This window comes from Teleopsis dalmanni, chromosome 1, assembly GCF_002237135.1.
Source record: "Teleopsis dalmanni isolate 2A chromosome 1, ASM223713v2, whole genome shotgun sequence".
Taxonomy (NCBI): Eukaryota; Metazoa; Arthropoda; class Insecta; order Diptera; family Diopsidae; genus Teleopsis; species Teleopsis dalmanni.
In genome coordinates, this window is record NC_051846.1 from 106,064,072 (window position 1) to 106,090,392 (window position 26,321).

The 26,321-nt window shown below is 32.3% G+C and overlaps 1 protein-coding gene across 1 annotated transcript in view; it reads left to right on the forward strand.

The window, feature by feature from the left end:
• LOC119670870 (histone H4 transcription factor) overlaps nucleotides 1-25,942 on the forward strand; it is a 49,563-nt gene extending 23,621 nt beyond the window's left edge. The window contains exons 3-4 of the mRNA XM_038081298.1: nucleotides 9,037-9,099; nucleotides 25,469-25,942. Coding sequence (XP_037937226.1) covers nucleotides 9,037-9,099; nucleotides 25,469-25,663 — 258 coding nt within the window. The 3' untranslated portion in view covers nucleotides 25,664-25,942. The remainder of the gene's footprint in view (nucleotides 1-9,036; nucleotides 9,100-25,468) is intronic.
• The last annotated feature ends 379 nt before the right edge of the window (nucleotides 25,943-26,321 follow it).

The window sequence follows — 26,321 nt, forward strand, 5'->3', positions numbered from 1 at the left end:
CGTTTGGACTGTCTGATTGTATTGTTGTAGTCGGTGAGTGCAGCTCTATAATATTCCCAACTACCAGAGCGTTTTGCTCTATTGACTAAGATCTTTACTAGTTTGCGCTTATTAGCTAGTTGCGAGTTCCACCAAGGAACCTTACCTCTAATTGATGCATTGCCTGCAACCGTGCTGTTGTGAAAGAAGGTTAGTAATACCTCACCTAACTGGTTTGCGGCCAACTCTATCTCTTCACAAGTTCTTAGTGGCCTAGCTAGAGAAACATTTGCGAAACCTACCAAGTCTCTATACCTAAGCCAGTTGGTTTTCTTTGGCCGTTACACTTTATTTTGCTGTTCGGATATACCGGGAATTTTGAACCTAATATGTTGATGGTGTGAGAGGGACACCTCGTCCGATACTTGCCAATTCCATATAGATTCCTCAATACCTCTGGTGCAAAGAGTGACATCTAATACCTTTTCTCTAGTTGCATTAATAAAAGTGGGTTTACTACCTTTGTTAGCTATACTTAATCCTAACGACATAATATAATCTAATAGGTACTCACCCTTTTTGTTATCGTTACTGCTCCCTCACACTGTGTGGTGAGCATTAGCGTCACAGCCCAAGATTAGCTGCCGCCCAGTGGACTTGCAGAAGTTGATCAGCTGTTGGACTTCCGATGGTGGAATGGTTTCTTCATCACCTGGGAAGTAGCCAAAGGCCATGACTATATCTGCGGACCCTCCTAATGTTGGGACTTCGACTAGAACCGCTGCTAGGTCTCTAAAAATAAAGTTAGTTAACGGAAGATGTTTTACGTCTCCACCGATTAGGATAGCTGCACACGGCACTGCTATCGAGCAGTCATAAACCAGCTTACCTGATTTTGTGTTAAGACCCCGAATGTGGCCACCAAACATCCACGGCTCTTGGATAAGTCCTAGAGCGATGTTATCAGTTTGGGCAATTCTGCACAAGGTGGCTGATGTTACTTTAGTATGCTACAGATTTGCCTGGAGCACTTTAAAAGCGCTCATTTTGTCTTGTTAAGAGACTTACGGATGAGACTTTCACATTTGTCTGTAATCAATACAGAATTATATGGAATTGGAAAAGTATTAGTGGGTGTTGCAAAATCAAAAATAAAAGATTTGGAAAGTCAAATCGCTTCATATGAGGATTGGAAAGATATAACGAAGAATAACCAGGCACGCCTATCAAGCTTTCCTGATATTGAAAAAGAAGTAGAGTTCTTGCGTGGCAAAATCAAAAGTTTGCATGAAGTGATAAGTGATAAGCTATTGCTGGAAGAACAAGTCTATGGTTTGAAAACGCAACTCAAAATTGAAGATCCTGAAGACACACTCAGTAAAAGCGTTAAAATCGAAGCTGAAGCACCTGGAGAAATATTCAATGAGAATATTAATAATAAAAATTACAACGAAAAGGAATTCGAAGAAGATGAACTTCTAGGTATATCAGGGGATACCAATAACCATGAAGGCAAATTTGAATTAAAAATTAATTTAATAACTTCGAAAACAAATTCACAAATAATGAATCTAAAAATTTTGTTCTACACAAATTATGTTTTATATCTGTTTTTTGGCCCCGGAACTCCTCACTGCGGAGGATTTTGTACGGCACAAACATTAAATAATATCTTTACAGAATTGTATGCAGTTTCAGTTCAGTGGCAGTTCGAAGTAATTCTCAAGCATAAGTATTGGAAGCTTTGGGAAAAATGGAAGGAAAAATACCTCATATATATATGATGACTGCGTCAGACATGAAGGAGGCGATACAACTACTACAATATAATCATATTAAAAAATTATGATTAAAATTTTATTATGGCCCCCGGCAGAATGTTCAATCACGAACATGAGTTTTGACCTCCGGCAGAATGTTCAATCATGAACATGAATTTATACCATATATTTAATTATTATAGTTTATAAATCCATTATCACCTAAATTCTTAGAATAATGTACTGAGAAAAAATATAGATAAATAGTAACATTTTTGAGCATCTGTATCTAAATTATTAAAATAAAATATATTCATAAAAACAATAGGAGGAAAATCCCTAGTGTTGGGACTTCCGTCCTTTTTTAACATTTTTAAACCTTTTTTAACAAACAATAACCAAATGTAATACAGTCCATTAAAATCATATTATTTTAACCTTGATGTAGAAATTAGTCTTAAGATAATTTTGTATAAAAACACAACATTGTTTTAAATAAAATCAGTAACTAAAAAATACTCAATCAGTGTACTTCAATAATATATAAGTACATTTTGGTCTTTCGAGCCGGATATAGCAAAAGTGCTATATCAGTGTACATTAATATAATAAACACTACAGTTTGGTCGTTCGAGCCGGATATAGCAAAAGTGCTATAACAATGTACATCAATAATATTACAGTACAGTGCTATATTTACAGTACAGATATATTCATTACTACCTCAGTTTCTAATGAAAGGTCGTAGATATTCCAACTGTATTTCCTCTTGGTATCTCCATATAGTTGACATTCTTTCTTTGCTGTGCTTCGATTATAACAACATTCAACGCATGATTTGATGTACCTCTTAACAAAATTTCGACATCGTTAAAATCAAAAATGTTGTTCAATACGTTTTATTGTGCCATCCACCTAGATGACCAACTTCCTCATGACAAAGTCTCACAATTCTCCATCGCATTCCTTTCGGTATGACCAGTAACTGTTTCCCCTTAACAAAATTTTGACATCGTTAAAATCAAAAATGTTGTTCAATACGTTTTATTGTGCCATCCACACCTAGATGACCAGCTTCATCATGACAAAGTCTCACAATTCTCCATCGCATTCCTTTCGCTATGACCAGTAACTGTTTCCCATAATGATGTCTTTTATAGAGCCGATTTCTTTCTCATGCTGCTCTCGCTGTATTGAATCTCTTTAAAATATCAATAATTCATTGTAAATTTGCATCTTACTGTTGCATCGTTAAGATCCAATCATCATTTGAAATGTCAATCATAATTAAGTTTATAGATACATTATCAAATGTGCATGGCGGTTCAACAGGATCTCGACTCATTGCATCAACGTGTAACGGCCAAAATTTTGTCAACCAAAAATTTGATCGTTACAACATCGTGGGTATAGCTGCCTACACAATAAAAGAAACACTCACTTGAATACATATAATCGACGGTTCCTGCAATAAAGAAGGGAATTGTTAAGTACGGATAAGCACATTAACTTAACCAACTCACCGCAGCCTCCCGCGATACACGCCACACCAAAAACACAACGGGCCACCCCACAACAACAGACATCCAGCAATGGAATTAATATGCATTATGATTCACAGATTTTTCTTCTAAAATTGATTGTTTTATCAATTGTACTCGTAATTATTTGTTTATAATTTGTTTTTTTTAGAAGGAAAAAAAGAGCCACGCTTTAAAAACATTTCGACTGGCACAACACATTGTTAAAAAAAAAGAATAAACAACAAACGAGATCAAAACAGAACTGTCAAACTAAGAAAGCTTTGGTGCAAAGTTGTGGAACTAGGTCAAATCGTAAAGAAAAAAAAAAAACAAGTTCCAGCTTCCACAAGAGTAAAATATGGAATTCGCCCTAAAGCTGGACTGTCACTGGTGCATTGCAGAGGGATCAGTTAACGAGCTTCGATCAACGGTCGTTGAACTTTAACGTACTTACAGCTGGCTCCGTTGATCGTTGATGGTATAAAAGTGCGTGCAGCAGGAAGAAGTGGGGTCTTTTTTGTTTTGTTCGGCGACTAAGGGTACGAGAAAAATTGTGGTGTTGGATTCATCAGCAGAGATTACCGTGTTAATATATAACTTATAGCAAATTGTTACTAATCTGTGAAAATTTAAATTTTACTTTAAAGCTAAGAAATATACACAAAGAGCTGAGGTTGTTGATTTATTAAAGAATTAAATTAAAGAAATGTTAATATATAATTTATAGAAAATTGCTACTTATCTGTGAGAATTTAAAGAATTGTTAATATATAATTTATAGTAAATTGCTACTAATTGGTGAGAATTTAAATTTTATTTTAAAACTAAGAAATATACGCAAAGAACTAATGTTGTTGATTTATTAAAGAATTAAATTAAAGAATTGTTAATATATAATTTATAGTAAATTGCTACAAATCTGTGAGAATTTAAATTTTATTTTAAAACTAAGAAATATACGCAAAGAACTAATGTTGTTGATTTATTAAAGAATTAAATTAAAGAATTGTTAATATATAATTTATAGTAAATTGCTACAAATCTGTGAGAATTTAAATTTTATTTTAAAACTAAGAAATATACGCAAAGAACTAATGTTGTTGATTTACTAAGAAATTAAACTAAAGAATTGTTAATAAATAACTTATAGCAAAATACTACTAATCTGTGAAAATTTAAATTTTATTTTAAAACTAAAAAATATACACAAAGAACTGAGGTTGTTGATTTATTAAAGAAGTAAATTAAAGAATTGTTAATATATACAGCGGCACGACTGGTAGATATAGGTAAGCAGGATTCAGGGCTTCAATAGTATCTGAATCTCGGTTGTACGGGGTATAACTCACGTAGCTTTAACAGTCACGTGAGTCTATACCATAGTGTCGGAAGCGATAGGTAGCTTTAATAGTAACCTAACGTCTCCGGCCCCTGGGCGCTTTAACAGTGAACAGGGAAGGGCGTGTGATCGGCGACCTGTAATACCACTCACGTAGCTTTAATAGTCACGTGTACTGGTATTATATCGTGTCTATTTCTGTCAGTGATTCCATTGCGTCTGTGATATTCGATCCAAGTTATTTGCAGCTAAGAAGTTAGGAGCAATCAGAAGTGACAGGGTTTCATTAAATAAATTTCTTGTGTGGACCTTGGGGACGGCTGAGTTCAACCCCAGCTTTATACGAACCAAAAGAAAGGTTCATTACAAACGTGAGCCATTATTTACCTGGGCGATGGCTTGATGTGTAAACATATTCCAGCAATTTTAATAGTCATCGTGAAACTTGTGGAATTATTGATATTACTGTTTTAATACTTGAAATAGCTGAACAATCCGTAAATATTTTAAAAAGTTTGTCCAAAAGATACATTCGAAAGCGTTGACATGCTTCGACTACCGCTAAAACTTCTAATTCATATCCATGGTATTTACTTTCAACATCTGTACATAACCGACTTAAATTTGCTATGAGCTTTGATATTCCGTTATCTTAACGTTGCATTAATATTGCTGCAAGGCCAACACTACTTGCATCAGTATAAAGTTCTTGTTCTTTACTAATGTCATATATTCCCAAAGTGGCTTATTAGCTAACAATTCAATTACTTTGAGGAAAGCTCTTTCACACTCCGATCACCATTTAACAGCTATATTCTTCCTCGTTAACAGCGTCAACAGACGGCCAATTTGCGCATAATTTTGTACAAATTTCCGAAGTAACCTGTAACTCCCCAGAAACGACCAGGTTTTATACCATTCGCATCGACTTCATGATCCGAAAACAATACATAAAAAAACATTTCAAGAGGTGTGATGTCAAGCCTTCATTACGAATAATTTTCAAAAACTCTTCTAAATGTTGAATATAAATCATCAACAATTCGTTCCACGACACGCTGTTTTTTTTGTTATCTACGTTGTATACGTAACCGCGATCTCCATTTTCATTGTTACCGATAAATTCCCGTTGCACTCATACTTGACAGTTTCCATTTTCAATTACAACGCGACATTTGGACAATACATCAATACCGATTATAACGTCATATGACATGGTATTATCTTCGACCACTAGCATTTCGCAATTATATTTTTGTCCATCGATAGTTATTGTCAAATTTTCTGTCTTTTCGGAACACAAATATTCACCTATTTTATTTTTTGTGGATGTTAACCACTCAGAGCTTTAGGTCGGTCTATGTGTTTTCCCTAATTTCTCATCATTTCCTAAATATTAGCATAAAATTTACTTTGATTTTGTAAATATAGAATTATTTTCTGCTGAGATTCAGCGGTTTTTTAATGTTAATTTCTCATTTTGTTCAAAATGGATTGCTTGTTAATATTTTAGGTATTATGACGTTTTTAGATAAAAATTAAAATATCACGTCATTTATCATGTAGATATAATAGCTTTTTTCAAGGAAAAAGGTGTCAAATGGATCAAATTATGTTAAAATTGTTCATTAGAATCTAAATGTGTCCACAATTATTTTCAGTCTAATTTTGTACTTTTTTTGGTGTTTTAATTTTAAGAAATTAAATATAAGAAATAATATATTGAAATAAAATGAATTTTATTCCGCGTTAAACATTTTATCGAAAAAAAAATGATTGTTAATTAAAAATTAAGTCACTATCGGGGTGAAAACAGTGCTAAATCTCAATATGCTTGCTGTGTTAATAATTATGTTCGTCACTGTACATCGAAATACAAATATATTCGAAATTTTAATGAAGTAAATGCTAATTTATTTTCACAGGGATATATAACAGCCGTTTTCAAAAGTACTTAATTTAGATTCATTGCATTTCATGGTTGTATTTTGCATACATTTTATAGTAATACACTTTACAAAAACATTAACAAAAAAGGGGCCAAAAACGCACAACCTTTTTTTTTAATTTAAAAATTTATAATCAACATTTAATAAGCGCATCAATTACTTGGTTGACAACACTGTAGATGCTACTTAAACAAACGTCATATTGCGACTGCTATAGTGACAGAAGTAAAAGGAAAAGAAAACTAGGCTATTTATTATCCCTGATCATTTCTTAAAGTCAACCACATAAAAAAATCCCTAACTTAAAACTTTTTTTTTGACTTTTGGCCTGTTTTTTGAGAATCGTAACTTAATGTAATTTATTTTCAGTTTTGCAAATATTAAAATCTGCCAGAATGGTAAATTTTTTTTGAGGGCAAAAACACCTATTTCATATGAGTTTTTTTTTGCGACAAACTCATGTAAGAAAAACGGTTCATTCTCCAAATTTAAAACAAAAACTAAATTTATACATTTAATATTTTATGTTTTAAATTACTCATAAAATAGGATTCATCTATTTAATAAAACAAAGAGACCAATATACAAATTGGACGATCATGATTTGAAATATAAAATCCTTGATGGAGGTAAAGGAGTCAACGTATGTTAACAAGTACGAGTATATATTAGTACAACTAAAAATGAACTGAATCGCTGGACACAAACATAATTTAAAAAGTCACACCAATCCTGTGGACTTAATAACAGCTTCACCAACATATTGTATTTAAATAATTCATACCCTTAATTTTAAAGATTACTTGATGTCTTATATTGGCGATAAATAAATTAAACGGTGCCTAAGACGGTTTGGCACAACCGTTCTTTGGCCCAAAACTAATTGTCAAAATTATGCTAGTAAAATATTAAATTTGATCTGGAACAATACCGGTTGCCAATTTACAGTGGTTCACAGCTTCGTACAAGCAATATTTTTGTAGATTTAGTCGTGAGATTTCAAAACATTATTCAAAACAAAAAATTTTGAAATATGCAAATTTTAGAGAATGTTTAGTTTTTATTATAGAACAAAAGAAAATGTATCAAAAATATCAGTATTCAAGAAGTCAAGTGAATAAAAACCAACATTCATGAAATTCTGACCTCACAGCATATTTCGTGCTTATTTTCGATCGCGTTTGTTTAATAAGATGGGTCCACGCACTTCAATTAAAAAGCGCCAATTAGTTTTTAAACATTATCAGTCTGGAAAATTAATTTAAATTTAAAAATTAATTAATTAATTAATTAATTAATTTAAAAAAAATCCTACATTAAGTGCCCCGTCTATCACCAAGAATGTTGAAATGTTTATTGGAAAGAAATGTCATCCAGAAACTATGCTAAGAGTTTTAAGAAATGCTTATTATAACGATCGAACTGCCTGGAACAAGCCATTTATAAATGACAAAATTCGTAAAATTCGCTTGCAGTTCGCCAAACACCATTTGTACAAGTTTTTTCTGGAACTTAGTACTTTTTGCCGATGAGAGTAAATTTAATCTCTGCTTCAGATGGGAAATCAAGTGGCGTACTGAGCTTTGAAAAGAAAATTTACGTGGCACAGTTACACACGGCGGCAAACATGTGATGATATGGGGGTGTATGTCACCGGCAAGCGTTGGTAATCTACAATGTATATACAAAACTTTTTTCAAAGTTTTATTTTTAAAATTTTTTGTTTTAAATATAATTTTGGATTTTCAGACTAAATCTACAAAAATATTTCTTGCACGAAATAAACTGTGAGCCTCTGTATATTTTGTGTATGGTCTTATATTTTTACTTAAAAGTTGTAAGTCATTTTTTTGCAATAAATCGTAAAGATTACAATCCGTATTTTGCAAAAATTTGGTGTGACTTCAACGTGAACGAAAGAGGCGAGCAGTATTATGTCGTTACTGATTCTGAAACGTAGACTATGGCACTCCTAATAAATCATCCTTTTCATTAATATACTTTTATAGAAATTTGATTCTCAAAGACAGTACCTTACGAACCTTACCTATCTTTTCATAGGAAGAAAGAACTTGTTTGGCAAGTGATCAAATTGCTGGGTATAGTCACGTGCTGAATAATTTAAGTGAGACGTCTCTAAACTATTCTTAGTTTTTGAGCTAATCGACATATGTGCAAGTATTTTTTTTAGGAAGCTTAAATTAAGAAATTATGACAGCATAATGAAAGTGTTAAATGTGTTATTATGTTCTTGATATCTGGTTTTATAAATCAGTTATGTGTTATGAACCTTTATAAGGAATAGTGACGTAATGAAGTTTAGTTGTATACTTCAAATTCTTATCTCTTAAAATTATAGCTGAGTAATTCGAAAAGATCAAGAATGTGAATAGTATTGTTTTAAAAAGTCGTTTTTATAACATTAATATAATATTAAGTAAAACTCTTATTTTCCAGCTCTAAGTTTGTACATTTGTTTATTTCAGCTACATCAATGTAACGAAGTTGGATGTACTTACGCTGTAAGAACTTATAACTTATTACGGAGAGTAAGTAAATATAACATTTTTTTTATTACTATTATACCCATAAAAATAATTATTTTGAGTTTTCACATTAGTCAGTTTATAAAATATATAAATTTATTTTAAGACGTCAGAAAAATTTGTTAATACTTAGAAAACCTTCAAATATAGGTACATATTTTGGCATATAATAGAAATGTATCAGATTCCTTATACAGATTATAAGCTAAGCGAAAGTTGGTGAACCATAAGAAATGTTACAGAACACCTTTTGTATGCCAAAGAAATTAAAGACTTAGTGTTTAAATAATCAATTTGTCATAATGTTCTCGCTGATATTATTAACATTTCATTTCCATCAGTCCGCATTTTGAAATGCATTTTCGACATGAAAAATGTGAAATGTTGTTTGATGTCAAAAACATTTATTTTTTTTTTTAAATTTTGAGTCGCGTAAAAATTTGCAAATATGCTTTCTGATTATCATGAAAGGATAAAATACATAAAACAACAGACTACTAGGTTATCTAATACCGTGCAAAAAATGAGCCGAGATAAATAAGACCGCATAAAAGTGTTATTCGTTTTCTAAGATTATCGTGGTGTGGTGCATTACGAAGTCTTTTCTAAAAACGATTAAATAAAACGATTATTTCACCGTTATAGACCGACTACATGAAACTTAGTGAATTTGAAATTAATTTTTTTTTTTTAAATAATTTCGCTCTAAGTTGCTCTAAGTAACCACTTCAGTTCAGATCTTACTTATTATTACTTATGGAACTAATTAGATACAATTATTAAGAGAAGCATGTTTTTTATTATACCGCTGAACATTTGTGTGATAGCCAAAGATCGTGTTACAGCGCAGGTTGTTCTGTGGCAATAATTCTGTAAAGACTAGAATTTCTATAAGTAAATAGTGTGCGTGTTTATACAATTCTTTAAAATAACAGTGTGTGAGGCATGATGATGAGTTAACAAAATTAATTAATCCATTATCTTACTCGAAAAACAACAACAACAATATTAATTAATCCATTATCTTACTCAAAAAAAAATTTTGTCAAATTTAAGTAAACTTAACTTAATGGTAACTCCATTAAATTCTTGAAGTTTTCCGACAGGATGATATTCCAAAGATATTTCTAATGTTGTAGGTTTAAAACTGGTGTTCTTAAGCAAATAAACCAAATTTCAATACCAAATTTTTAGAATTAAAAAAAATGAAATAATAAATCCTGCTACTCAAATAAAACATTATTTCAATTACTCAATTCTACTCTGCGGATATTGACGGAATAACATAACCAATTCTTTAAAAATATATCATTCTATTTATGCAATAACATCTGACAACATCTGTCAGAATGACACTAGAAATAAGGATAACAGAACATATAAAAGCATTATACATATTCCTAAACTCTCTAACCAAATACTAACATCTAATATTCATGACAAATCAAACTATAATATCACACTAAGATCTGGAAATACAATAAACGCACTGTATTCCAACTTAAAAACAAAAATAAATAACTTGGACAAATCGAACGTTGTATACCAAATTAATTGCAAAGGTGATGGGTATGACGTCTGTGATCAAGTATATGTTGGAACGACCAAAAATAAATTAAAAACAAGAACGGCTGGACATAAACACAGCATAAAAAATAAAGTCGGTGTGGAAGCCAAAACAGCCCTTGTTTCACATTGTATTTCCACACACCATGAGCCAGATTTAGAAAATATAAAAATTTTGCATCAAGAAAATAATCATCGCAAAAGATACTTCTTGGAGATGCTCGCAATTCTAAAAATTCCACCTGACATAAGGCTCAATTTTAAAACTGATGTTGACAACTGTGCCCAGATGTATAAAAGTATTATACATCAATAAACAAGTACAGGATTAATAACTTAGTATTAAACATTAGTATTATATAATAAAACATTGTACTTTTCCTTACATATATTTACATATATATAAATATGTATATATATATATTTACACACACATTTATCCTTTTGTCTACCATTATGTATTATAAGTGGTATAGTATTTGAATATAATGTTTTAGTTTCCTGATGATGACTTTAGACTAAAGTCGAAATATCGAAGAAAAATAAAAATTATTGAAAAAACAAATTGTGAATTCTTAATTTTTGTTTTTATTTTTAACAACAATAATAAAAAAGTTTTGACCAATTAGCCTATAAAAAAATAAACACTTATTAAAATTATTTGGTCACTATTCTTTTGGTCGCTATTCACAAGAATCTCATAAGTTCATTACAATTTGATATTACCCTCCTCCTCCTCTGCAGACCCTACTCGGCCTTATGATAGAGAAAACATGTATCCATGTTAAATGCAGATTTTGAAAAGCGTTGTAAAATTTTAATACTATTTTAGTTAAATTTTAAAATTTTGCGAGAAGCACAGAGGAAGAAAATCAAAAAAAAACTTTAATTATGTTATATATATATATATATAGAAATATCAACAACAGCAGAAACGTAAAAAAGCACCATGTGCAAAACCATGGTATAGAAATAGAATATATAGCGGATTGTTTTTTTTAGAAACAATGGCGAACGATTTTTGTGGCGTAAAATTTGCTTAAATAGGGACTTCTATGAGAGAGGCATTATGAAATTACTTTAAAAATGGCAACAAGTTATTGAACCAAACGGCACATATTTAACTTAAATCGGAGCTTTCTAACTATGGTAAATAAGCATACAATTTCATGCAAAAATAATGAATTTGTTTACTACACCTGTTATGTTGCAACGCATGTAAAGCAAATGGCGTCAGAGCTAGACTTTTAAACTTTATTTAAATGACATATTTTACCAAAGACAATTTTCCAACAATTAAAAATTATGAATATTTTGAAATCTAAAAGCAGGAACAAATTTTAAACATATACATTAAAAGTATGCTAAGCAGTATTCTTCAAAATTCTTATTATCCAACTAAACATCTAGTAAATTCTAGAAGTCATCCAAAAGAGGTCACAACTGAAAAAAAACATTGAAAAAATCCACGATATTGTATTAGATGATCCAAAAATAAAACTGCTTGAAAATTATCATATCAACGTGTGTCGAATATTTACACGAATATTAGGGTATGAATAAGCTTTCGGCAAGATGGGTGTCACGTTTGCTCACAATTGATCAAAAACGATAACGACTTTGTCTTTCAAAGCATTGTTTTAAAAAGTTTATGCTCAATCTAGCTGACTGTGAGCATCGAATAGAGACAATTACTAAAACGTAGATCTATTACTTCACATCTGAGGAAAAACAACAAGCCAGAGAACGGCACACCATCGGGGGTAGTGCTCCCAAACGACCACGAACTCAACAATCGGCTGAAAAAGTTTTGACTTCCGTATTTTGTGATTCAAGTCGAATAGATTTCATAGACTATTTGAAAATAGGAAAAACAATAACATCAGACTATTAAAGGTTAATCCACATAAAAGCGAACGCTTGCAAACGAACGAACATTTGCAAGTAATGTGTACGACGAAGCAACCGCGTACGAATCGATTTGTAGTTATTGTTAGCATTCGTCAGAATTTGTGTTTGGCAAGAAAATAGAGTTTGATCGTTCGTTCGTTTACATTTGCTAGGTGATCTGGACGACTACTTAACGCAATAGAACGTCCGCGCAATTTTATTATACATTTGTACGTTAATAACATGCAAACGAATGTTCGTTTATTTGATTTGTTCTTTTGTACAGCAATAGTGATTAAAAGTAAACGCCATAAGAGCGCTCAGCTTGTAACAACATTATATAATTTACAATATTATATAATACTAGATAAGCCGGCAAACGTTGTTTTGCCTTATAAATTATTTCTAGTTTCTAGATAAATTCTAGTGTAGACAAAAAGTAACTTACTTATTATAAGTGTGTAAGTATGTGGTATATACGTGAAATAGGCATGGAGCGCTTTATACGATAAGGGAATATAAAAATAACAAACGCCAAACAATATTATTTTAAAGTTATTATTTATTTCTTAAAATTACATATCACATATTAATTATGATAGTAACACTAACAAACATCAATCTTTAATTGCTATAGCGTGAACAATATTTTTTGTTAGCCCATCTTTAGCGAGCACAAACAAACTGGATGGTTTACCGTACTCCTCCGAAACGGCTTCACCGATTTTTACCAAATTTTATATGCGTATTCAGTAGGTCTGAGAATCGGCTACTATCTATTTTTCATACCGCTAAAGTGATTAGGGTGTCCCTACCCAGCAAAAATATCTTTATTGCTTCAACAAAAATTTTTTTATTTTTTTGACAAAATTTTGTTTATATTTTTGAAAAAGAAAAATTTTTTTTTAATATTTTATGTAACTACATCAACAGTTACATCGAGCATTTACATCCACTTCGTTTCTTCGTCTTCGCCTTGCATGGTAGATGGAAAATGTACTAAAAATTTCCCTAAAGATTTCACTAATGATACGATAACAAATACAGACGGATATCCAATATATCGTCGAAGAAATCCCGATAATGGCGGACAATCATTTGTTAAAAATATCAGCAACACAGACATTGACATTGACAATCGTTGAGTGGTGCCGTATTCGCCTCTGCTAAGCAAGACATACAATGCTCATATTAATGTTGAGTTTTGCAGTTCTGTGAAGAGCATCAAATATATTTGCAAGTATGTCCATAAAGGCAGTGATATGGCTGTGTTTAGAGTAGAAAATAATAATGTAATGAACAAAAACGGTGAAATTACGCTCTACCAAATTGGTCGGTACATCAGCTCCAATGAAGCTGCTTGGCGTGTCTTCTGTTTTCTAATTCATGAACGGAATCCAGCAGTTGTTCAGTTAGCCGTCCATCTTGAAAACGGTCAGCGTGTATTTTTCACGAACGAGACAGTGATTGATCGTGGTACAATTCCACCTAAAACTACACTCACTGCATTTTTTGAATTGTGCAAAAGTACGGAAGATTTTAGTGCCTTTGCAAGAACATTACTCTATTCACAAGTACCACGCTATTTCACATGCGCTCAAACAAAAAAATGGATGCCCCGCAAGCAAGGTTCACCAGTTAATGCATGTCCCAATTTATTTAAATCGAACGCTTTGGGACGATTATTTACAGTCAACTCTGAGTGCTTTTATCTTCGACTGTTGTTGGTTAATGTTACTGGCCCATTATCATTTTAAGATATACGTAAAGTAAATAGGCAACAGTATCCAACATATAAAGACGCATGCCTTGCACTCGGCTTGCTGGAAGACGACAACCAGTGGAAGTGTATGCTTGCTGAATCTGCATTGAACTGTACAGCAATACAAATTCGTTATAGTGTTAACTACATGTTTCTCAGCTCGAGCACAGATATTGTGAGATAATCACAAAGATTTAATGACTGATGATATATTGCATCAATATCGTACACGGTGTAACGAACTAACGATAACATTCAGCGACGCTATGTACAATGAAGCATTGATTGCTATTGAGGATCTTTGCATTGTCATTACCAACTTATCACTCACTCATTTCGGTATAAATTCGTGAACTGCAGTACAACACTGTAGAAATGGCAGCGATTGTTACTCGCAATGTCCCACTAATGAATGACGAACAGAGAACCATTTATGACCGCATTTTGCTCGCAGTTTCAACAGGATAAGGTGGGTTCTTCTTTTTGGATGCACAGGGTGGAACTGGCAAAACATTCCTTATTTCACTAATTCTTGCTGAAATACGATCAATTAATGGCATCGCATTGGCCGTTGCATCATCGGGCATTGCGGCAACTTTATTGGATGGAGACAGAACAGCTCATTCAGTATTTAAGCTGCCACTAAATATTTAAAATAACCCTGACGTAGTGTGTAACATTAAAAAACAATCGTCCATGGCCACCGTGCTGAAACAGTGTAAAATTATCATCTGGGATGAATGTACTATGGCACACAAACATTCAATTGAGGCGTTGAACAGGACATTGAAAGATATTAAAAACAACGACAAACTATTTGGCGGCACTCTGTTGGTGCTTTCAGGTGATTTCAGACAAACACTTCCCGTTATTCCACGTTCAACATACGCTGATGAGATCAACGCTTGCTTAAAATCATCTCCATTGTGGCGTAATATTGAAAAAGTACAGCTGAAAGTAAATATGCGCGTTCAAATGCTTCAAGATCCATCCGCTGAAACATTCTCAAAACAACTCTTAGATATCGGTGATGAAAAAGTTGCTACAGATGAAACGCTGATTCGCAAGATACTCTCATTGAACAAATATTTCGCGATGTACACACACAGTACATAAATCATGAGGGGCTTGCAGAAGGAGTTATTTTAGCAGCAAAAAATGCAGACGTTGACAATTTAAATTTGAAGATACAACAGTTGTTGTTGCCAGGAACTTGGTATCATACAAATCTATTGATACAGTTTGCGATGCCAGCGAAGCTGTCAATTTTTCCACAGAATTTTTGAACTCACTGGATTTGCCAGGCATGCCACCGCATAATTTACAATTGAAGATTGGATTTCCAATTATCTTGCTTCGTAATTTAAACCCGCCACGGCTTTGCAATGGTAAGCGATTAGTCATTCGAAAATTGATGAAAAACGTTATCGAAGCCAGCATTTTAAATGGCAAGTTCAAAGGTGAAAATATATTAATACCACGGATTCCTATCATACCTACAGATGTGCCAATTCAATTCAAACGAATTCAGTTTCCGATTAGATTGGCATTTGCAATGACAATCAACAAATCCTAAGGCCAAACGATGTCTATTTGTGGTTTAGATTTGAGTACACCATGTTTTTCACACGGGCAATTGTACGTAGCATGCTCTCGAGTGGGTAAACCATCCAGTTTGTTTGTGCTCGCTAAAGATGGGCTAACAAAAAATATTGTTCACGCTATAGCATTAAAAGATTGATGTTGTTTGTTAGTGTTACTATCGTAATTAATATGTGATATGTAATTTTAAGAAATAAACTATAATAACTTAAAAATAATATTGTTTGGCGTTTGCTATTTTTATATTCCCTTATCGTATATAGCGCTCCATGCCTATTTCACGCATATACCACATACTAACACACTTATAATAAGTATGTTACTTTTCGTCTACACTAGAATTTATCTAGAAACTAGAAATAATTTATAAGGCAAAACAACGTTTGCCGGGTTATCTAGTATAATATATAATTATAATATTATTATTGAAACTATTCCTATTCTTTATTTCTGTATTGTAACGACATTTTCGTAGCTCCTTCCGCCGGGATAATACTCAGTGGCTTACCCTGGGTCGTTACAATAAATTTTTAAATAATGACAGACAGTGTTTCTTTTTTAATATATTTATTTACTACGATGTTATCTTAAAAATAACAATGTTTCATTCTTTATGTTTATATTGAAATTGATGTTTATTTTATTTACTTAAACTATATTGAAATCACGATATATATGGTATTAAATGTAGTATATATTATATATCCGGTGTATTCTCTGCTGCGGAAAAAATGATTAATAGTTAATAGTTGGTCACGCTTTATATTAGGATTTAGTAATAGGATATGAACATGTTGACGCTTATATTTGCTACCGTGGAGGGATATAAACGTGTTCACGCTTATGTAAGGTTGCGGTAGGAGGGATATATATATATATGAAGAAAATTAATATATAAGTGTTCTTTTATACTTAGCTTTGCGGGCGACTTGTATGCTGATATTCGATTGTCCAAGTCCCTGGTGTGTTTTGGTGTCTTCGAGAGTTTATTAAGAGCCTCCGCCTGCCTCTGATCACTTTGATTACTAAGTCCCTCTGCATGCGTGTGATGACTCGCGCGTAAATCACTCACTGTCTCTGCGTGCGTGTGATGACTTCAAGTGTCGATCACTCACTCCACACTGGTTACATGTAGGTAAAAATTTCTACCCTTACTGTATAATTCCATTTATTTCATCAACTTTTCATTCCATTATGACTTTTGAATATATAAAAGTATTATAAATACTAAATAGTTTTATCTTGTGTAGGACACTAATTTATTGATGATAAAATTGCTTCTTATATGGTCACTTAAAAGTATATTCTTTCTTAGAACTTATGAACTGTGCTTCCATTAATGAACTGTAAAAAATAGTTAATGATTGCGCATATTGTAATGTATGTTTACTAAATATATGGCAGGATCGCCATGTAATGTTATGCATATACCGAATATGTATATTTTATGAATTTATTTCCAGTATTATCTTAGCTCTCCAGCCGCTTATTATAACCTTTCAGCAATTATGTCGTGTAGGATATTGTTCTCATCAGCTATTGTTCTCATCAGCTATTGTTCTCATCAGCTATTGTGCCGTATAGAACTAGAGACCAATCAATCATTAAGAAGACAAGTGTGTTCTTTGATCTTAGAATTAAATCTGGTTTATTAGGCAAAATACTCCGGTATTTATAGCGTTTATAACTTATGTACTAACAATGTTTCAAATTTCTTATGTACTATAAATAATCCATTAATATTCTAGCATACTCATAATGAGTGTTTATCATTTGTCATATTTAATATTTATTATAATTATATTACTCTTCCCTAAAGAATTTGGGTCATGCAAGTGCAACGACCATACATGCTTTATCACTTGGCTCGCGCATTATGTTACACATGCATTTGTAACTGCATGAGTCAAGTGCATTCATAAATGTAACGTGATGAAAGTCAAAGCGACAGATTATGTCACATTTGCTTTGTCTACAATGCAATGACTTGTCACATATAGCATTGACGTAGGTCATGGGCACAACAAGATGTTCCAAGAAAAACGATTTAATAACCCATTTATTATGCAATTCCTTTTATTATTTCATTCTTTTAAATATTTTAAACTAAATTGTGAAAAAATTCCATGCTATTATAATGATCGGAAAAACCAGTCATAAAAATATTGTTATCATAAAAGACAAAGAGTTAAAAAAACAGTTCGCGGCAAATGGACGTGTACTTAATTCGCTCTGTAAAATTTAACTAAATAGTAAATTTGGCTAAGTAGTAAATTATTTGAAGTATTTACAGTATCTTTTTAATTGCACATCAACAAAGTGTTATAGTTATGAAAGTATTCTGCGCATGATTTGCTGAATTAATGGTGTAAATTGTGTGCGTATATATATTGTGATGGAAATCGATCAGAATTTGGCGCATTTATTTATGGAACATAATTTTTATTAATGATAGTGGAACTTAATTTATATAATATAAACAAATCTGATAGAGACAGATAGCTGCAGTCGTGATTAAATTTTTATACACAAATACATAAATCAGCTGATAAAGACAGCAAAAAAACAAAAAAGCTTTTAAGCTTAAAAATAATAAATTAAAAGAAGTGTTGTAAAACTTCAAATCAAATTATATAAAATATAATTGTAAAGTTTAATTGTTCAATATTAGTACGAGAAATTTTGTGAAGAATTGAAATTAAAGTTTTTGCATTAACATTTATCTGAATTCTTACTGGCCGGAAAAAGTGTGTAAATAAATCAAGATACTCACAGACAAGAACCTGTTTCTATTTATAAGTCTTTAGCTATACATGGATGTCAACCAAACTCCACCCCAGGGTGGGGGGCAAACACCACTCTCGGTTAAAAATATTCAAAGTGACATGTCATCAATCCAGCCCGCAAAAATTAAAGAAATGGAGCTTCTATGCCTCCAACTCAGAAAAGAAATTGAATTTCTCAAAGCAGAAAATGCCTCCCTTCAAAGTGCAAGTGCAATATTTCCAGACAGAAAAGATGGTGAACAAATTGAAAGACTCACTTATGAGACTGATGAGGAGGAACTTGCTAAAGAAACAGATTGGATTTTGAAAAAAAAGCCAAGCAAAAAGCGTAAAGCCGTAGAATCTCCAGAGTGCAACATATCCCCATTGAATTCCTCTAATGTGGCAACTATAGCGAGCAGTAAAAATACCCAAGTGGAGCTGAAAATAGCTCGTCCACCACCAATTATGGTCTCTGAAGATTATAAATACTCAGAACTGCAAGCTGTTGTGAAAAGTAACTGCAAGAAAGATTTTTTTATTAAGCTCCTCAATAGCGGTACTTATAAAATCAGTACATTTGAAATAGGCGACTACAGAGCTGTTACAAAAGTGCTGTCTTCAAAAAAAGCTGCCTGGTATTCGTATGAAAACAAGCATCTCCGACCATTAAAGGTTATTGCAAAAAATCTTCCTCATTCATGTGACCCAGTCGATATCGTATTCGATCTGAAACAGCAAGGTTTTAAAATCGTGAACGCGGTCAACAAATGGAAATCACATTCAAAGATTCCACTTAATATGTTCATGCTTACATTTGAGGCGACAGAGGATATAAAAAAAATATATAACATTAAAGCTATTTTAAACTGTGTTGTTAAAATTGAACCAATAAAGCACTCAAAGCAAATACCACAGTGTAAAATATGCCAAGCGTATGGTCACACACAAAATTATTGCGGCAAATCAGCCCGGTGTGTTAAATGTGCTGGCAGTCACAGTACTGCAGAATGCAACAAACCTGATCAGCACCAACCAAAATGTTGCAACTGCGGTGAGGGACACCCGGCCAATTACAGAGGTTGTATAGTAGCCAAAGAACTTCAAAAATTGAGAAACAAAAAAATTGGTGAACAAAACAAAGGTAAACAGCGTAATCATATATCGGCTGAAAACCAACCTGAAAATAATCAAACTGATGTTCTAAATAAAAACCCAAAATCGCTGAATAATAAAAAAATATATTCGGATGTAGTTCAATCCAACACTGAGGACGATGGTAATTACAAAATACTAACACAAATACTGGAAAAAATTACTACTCAAGAAAACTTTTATAAAGCATTGGACAAACGCTTGACTAGGCTAGAGCAAAAACTCAACAAAACAAATAATGCTTAGTTATATAAAAATAATGCTATGGAACTCGAACGGTCTTTTTCAACACATTAGAGAGCTTGAAACAGTCCTATCAGTCAGAGATGTTGATGTTTGCTTAATTAGCGAAACTCATTTTACTAACCAAACATATGTTAAACTAAAGAATTACGAAGTATATAGCGCAGTCCATCCTAGTAATTGCGCTCGCGGAGGAAGTGCTATTTTAATTAAAAAATCATTAAAACATTACGAGTCTACAAAAATATCCAAAGAGGAATTCCAGGCAATAACTGTTGTCCTTGACTTACAAAGCAAATTACTACTAACATCGGTATACAGTCCGTCAAGACATTCAATTAAATCCGAACAATACAAAGATCTTATAGAAACTCATAAGCATCGCTTCATTATGGGTGACGATTTCAACGCTAAATATACGCATTGGGGCTCTCGCCTAATTACAACGAAAGGTAGAGAGCTCCTCAAAGCTATACAGCAAACTGGCTGCGAATGCTTGTCATCCGGGAACCCAACCTACAACTGACCCAACAAAGGTGCCTGATCTACTCGATTTCTTTATAACCAAGCAAATTTCGTCCTACAATTTAAAAATAACAGATGGAGCAGAACTAAGCTCCGACCATTCCCCTCTCTACATAACCCTCTTCGAATCTGCCTTAATAAATAAAAAAATGTCTAAAACTTGAAAATAAATACACAGATTGGAGTTACTTCAGAAGAATCCTTAATGAAAACACCATTGCTACAAAAGAAATTTGTGAAGAAAACGATTTTGAAAGCGAAATTTTGAACCTTACAAATTTACTACAATATGCGGCATTGTGCAGCACGCCCACATTAAGGAATGCAACTTATCCTCATAAATACCCAAAAGCCATTGTGGATCTTATGCGGGGAAATGAAAGATGCGGAAAAAGTGGCAGCAATCCATATTTCCAGCAGACAAAACCATTCTTAACAGACTTGCAAAAGAACTCAGCCTAAAAATCAAGCAATTTAAAAATAATCAATTCAACTACTACCTATCTAACTTAAGTAATGATCGTGCTACCAACTATTCTCTCTGGAAATGCACACGAAACCTTAAGCGACCTTTAGTACACAAAGCTCAAATTAAAAATCACGCTAATCAATGGGCTAAAAGTGATGAGGAAAAAGTGGATGTCTTTTCCGAACACCTGTCAAAAGTGTTTTCCATTGACGAAAACGTTAATAATGCAGTAATCTGCCCTCCTAGGACAGCACATTCATCCTGTATTCCACCAACCACCGAGCTTGAGGTAATGATGATTATTAAAAATGAACTTAAGCTAAAAAAAACCCCAGGTTATGAATTGATAAGTGCTGAAGTTTTAAAAGAAATTCTTGCAAAATGCCTAGTTAAAATTACGAATATATTTAACGCTATAATACAGATGCGAACCCTTCCATCTCTGTGGAAAGTATCTGAAATTATCATGGTACATAAGCCAGGAAAGGATATTAATGGTTACAGACCAATAGCACTTCTGCCTGTACTTTCAAAAATATTTGAAAAAGTCTTACTTAAAAGAATCCTTGCTATGATTGAAAGTCAAAACATAATACCTTTACATCAGTTTGGTTTTAGGTGCAATCACTCCACTATAGATCAAGTCCATAGGATTACCAATGTAATAGAAAAAGCTCTTGAGGAAAAAAAAATCTGCTCAGCTGTGTTTTTAGATGTCTCGCGGGCTTTCGATAAAGTCTGGCACTCCGGATTGCTTACCAAAGTAAAAAATATTCTCCCAACGGAGTATTATGACGTAATCTCCTCTTATCTGATCGTTACTTTCGAGTAAATCACGGTGATGCCTATAGCAAATTGTATAAAATTAACGCTGGAGTTCCGCAAGGTAGTGTCTTGGGTCCTCTCTTATATCTCATTTATACACACGACTTGCCAACGAGTGCAACGACGTTCACAGCAACTTTTGCTGATGATACTGCAGTCCTTGCAGTTGGAGAAAGCGCAGTAATAGCAGCTAATAATTTGCAAAATAGTATGGACAGTATAATTGCTTGGACAAAGAAATGGAAAATCAATCTGAATAAAGAAAAATCAGTGCATGTAAATTTCACAAATCGAAACATCAGTCATATACCTGTATACATCGATGAAGCACAAATCCCTCACGCGAATACTGCGAAATACTTGGCTTTGACTTTGGACGCTAAACTAAGATGGAGCGAGCACATAAAAAAGAAAAGAAGTGAATTAGATCTTAAATTCAAATCGTTGAAATGGTTAATATGCAAAAAATCAAAACTGTCGCTTTTCAATAAACTTGTATTATACAAACAAATGCTCCAGCCAATCTGGACGTATGGAATACAGCTATGGGGTTGCGCAAGCAAAACACAAATTTCTATCATTCAAAGATTCCAAAATTTCATGCTACGGAGTGTAACAAACGCGCCATGGTACGTGAGAAATTCTGACTTACTAGCGACAACTGAGGCAATACACCGTCTAAAGCGCCAAAAGCCGTGCGATCTTTGGGCTGAAATCATTGAAATGTACTACAGTTAATTTATTATTGCGTGGAATCGCCTAATCTGTTTAAATTTAAATTGCTTGTTAGTTATTTATAACTAGTTGCTTTCTGTCTTGTTTTGTTTTATTTATTGTTCTTTAATACCATATATAATAAAACAATTTACAAAAAAAAAAAAAAAATCATAAAAGACAACATTTTATGAAAATTATACAATACTTAATAATAACATAGAGTATGTTACCACATTCGTTTGTTTTTCCATCGACAAGCGAACATTCACGAACGCAAACAAATATTTCATTTCATATAAAATATTCGTCCACATCTCACAGCAAATGCAATCGAACAAAGGAACGAATTGGTGCACATTTCACAGTAAACTCAAATGCAGCGGAATACTAGCAAACTCTACAAATGAGTTCGTTCGCATTTTGCTTCATCGTCTAGACCAGATCGCTTCTCAAATTTTCGTTCGTTCGCTTAGTTTGCTATAAATATTTTTATTCGCCTAAATAATTCGGTCGCATTTGTGCAAACGTTCGTTCGCTCATATTTGCTCTGTTGAGGATTTACCTTATTGTATATTATTGGCCAATTGAATGAGGAAATAAAGAAAAAACTACCACATTTGTCAAAGAAGAAAATGTTATTTTTGCAAGATAAGGCACTATAGTAAAATTAAATAATTTAAGGTACGAATTGCTTCCTTACCAACCGTATCAATTTGCCAACCGTAGATTTGGCTTCGAGTGACTATTAATTGTTTCTAAACTTGAAAAGATGGTCCCAGGAAAAGAGATTTGCATCAAAGGATGGAGTGGATAGGAAACTGAGGTATATTTCGGAGAGCTTGATAAATCTTGCGTTGAGCTAAAAGATTTTACATTGAAGCATAAAATGTAAATGTGTTGTGTTTTTATTACTTAGGCTTGTTGTTTGATTACAAAAGAAACTAAGCAATCAGGATGCTTAAATGTAATAATTATAATTATGGTGAATTAGACCGATAATTTAATGATATGAGATCGCCAACAAAAGATATACGAAATTGCTGATTAGCAAATATCTTATATGTATGTGTTCATAACATTTTACGAGAGCACGTAAAATGTTATGATGAGCACATACAAAAAATCACTAAAACGTATAATTTGCAAACCTTACAAGAAAGTTATAGATGGCATAGAAGCATAAAAACACAGATATTTTCTATTTACTTTTTCTTATTTATTTGTCTGACCTTTTGATTATTTATATGAAATATATCAAAAATATTTTAATATTATTATGTTGATTATGTGCACTCCGAGATTCTTTTGACAATACTTTTCCCGATCTTGATCTCGTTGATTTCCATATTGTATTAACAGCGGTGATATTAGTGATGCGAATCAATCTAAATGTCTTCTCTCTAGGTACTCGATGACTGTCTAAAAATATGAATTTCCTGGCACCCAGTTAATGTATATTAGTTTTACCTATATAAATTAAAATATCAATCTCAATATTTGGACTAAAAAATAAGGTCAGATATTCCTTCGTAGAAGAAATATTAATGTCTGCTTCATCCAGTGTTCTTTTTCTTCTTGTAAATATGAACTGTACCAACGACAAGACATATTCCATATCCATGCAAAACCTACTATTCACAAGCATGTAATCACATTATTCGTCCAATTTGCAAGAAGAAACATATGTTTATGCTCACAATATAAGATTTGAATACAATATACTTTCTTATAAATTTGTTTATTATGTATAAAAATTTACCCCTCTAATCTGTGAACTTGACAAATTTATAAAGTATTAAAAATTAATCAATATTTTTATCAAGCAAAAGGTTTTTTGCTATTCTGTGCAAATTTTGATAAATTTCAAAAATCAGGTGCCTTGTGTTTTCACCACACGAAGGTTCCAGTATAGCACAAAATACTGGAACCTTCACAAATTGTCAGCTGTAGTGTATCGTAATGTTCGTAATGAAGATGATGCACTATCCAATGAAGAGCAACATGAAAATACTGAAACAGAAGTTGACAAAGACGAATATATTGCTGAAGACACAATAGTTAAAGCGGCAACAACACAGCTCACAACCAAAATTGCACTCTTATGATGATAGCACAACTCAGAACAAAAAGCATGATAATTATTACAGAAAGCAATCCAAAAAAACAATAGAATATATTTATAATGTTAAATCTAATTGCTGGCATACAATTTTTTACTTCTTTAATATAACTTGACATCTACACATGACAAGTATTTATGCCCATTGTTGAAACACCGATAAGAATCTAATTACAATTTTAATATAGAAATAATTTGGAATTTTATATATATAAAGAAAAGGAATTTGATCCTTTTGTTTTGCTTAAATGAAACACTTAAAGTACATTAACTTATATTTGAATTTCATTTAGCCCAAATTATTAAATAATAAAATAATTTCATTTTTAAATTAATTAAAGTGCATTATAAGCATTTTAATATGAAAAATACTAGGTGAACATAATATTCAGATAGGTTAGTGTTCAGTTTAGAATAAGTATAAATACTGTATAATTTTAATGAATAAACTCAGATTCAACTAAACATTGAGGCTTTTACTTTACTAAATTCAAGTTGTCTAGTTTCAACTTAGTTAGTTCGCCTTGTTGTGAACACTAAAGGTGCCTAGCTGTGCTAGCGCTACGTTTAACTTTCTATACTTCCCTAATCTCTTTACACAACAATTTTAGTTGTGGTTGGATTAGTAATGAATGAATTTAATTTAAATAAATATACAAAACTTTGTTTTTATATAATCTTTTTTGGATGTGAATATATTCGTAAATGGTAATATGAAATTTTCTCTTTTTTAGCATTACTTGGAAATTCATGAAGACTCGCCTATTATTTATCTCTGTCACATATGTGAAAAGCCGTATAGAAATGGAAAGACCCTTACGCAGCATTTAAAAGTTAAACATCAACTTCAAAGACCAGAAGGACACAAACGATTTATTTATCGTGCTGATGAAAATGGATTTTACCGTTTAAAATTTAATGAAAAGTAGTAAAACTTAATGTATTATTTTATTAATATAAATTGTATTGAAAAAAAAATAAAACTTTATCCATATTTATATTGTACTACTTAATTACCACACGAAGATTATAGATGCGGTACAAACTGACTCCTGTCATTTCTGTTATGAGAAGGAAACATCAGAACATATTCTATGCAACTGCCCAGCGGAAGCAAAACAAAGACTCGACTATCTTGGAAGCGGGATCTTAGTCCGAAATCAAATAGGCAAAATCAAGCCTACAGCAATTACAATATTTATAAATAGTCTAGAATTGTCTTAGTGCGACCTTTAGGCGCACAATAAATCTTTTAGGTCGGGGTGCATTCATAGCCTATTATTTAATAATAATAATATATTGTACTATAATTTATGTCATATTTGAACTAATAATTATTATATATTTCAAATTTATACATTATAAGTGATGTTAATGATGTTAGTGTTGTTAATGAGGCTTGTGTTGTACTTATTACAGTATTGTGTTGTAAAGCTTGTGTTGTATTTATTACAGTCCAGAAGGAACTGGTACTTTATTTCTGGTACTTATTTACAGTATTTACATTTAATGTTTCAACTATTCATATGTTCGAATGCGATGTTCAAGTTGATTATGCTGTAGGTCAGGTAGCTGCCACAGTACTCC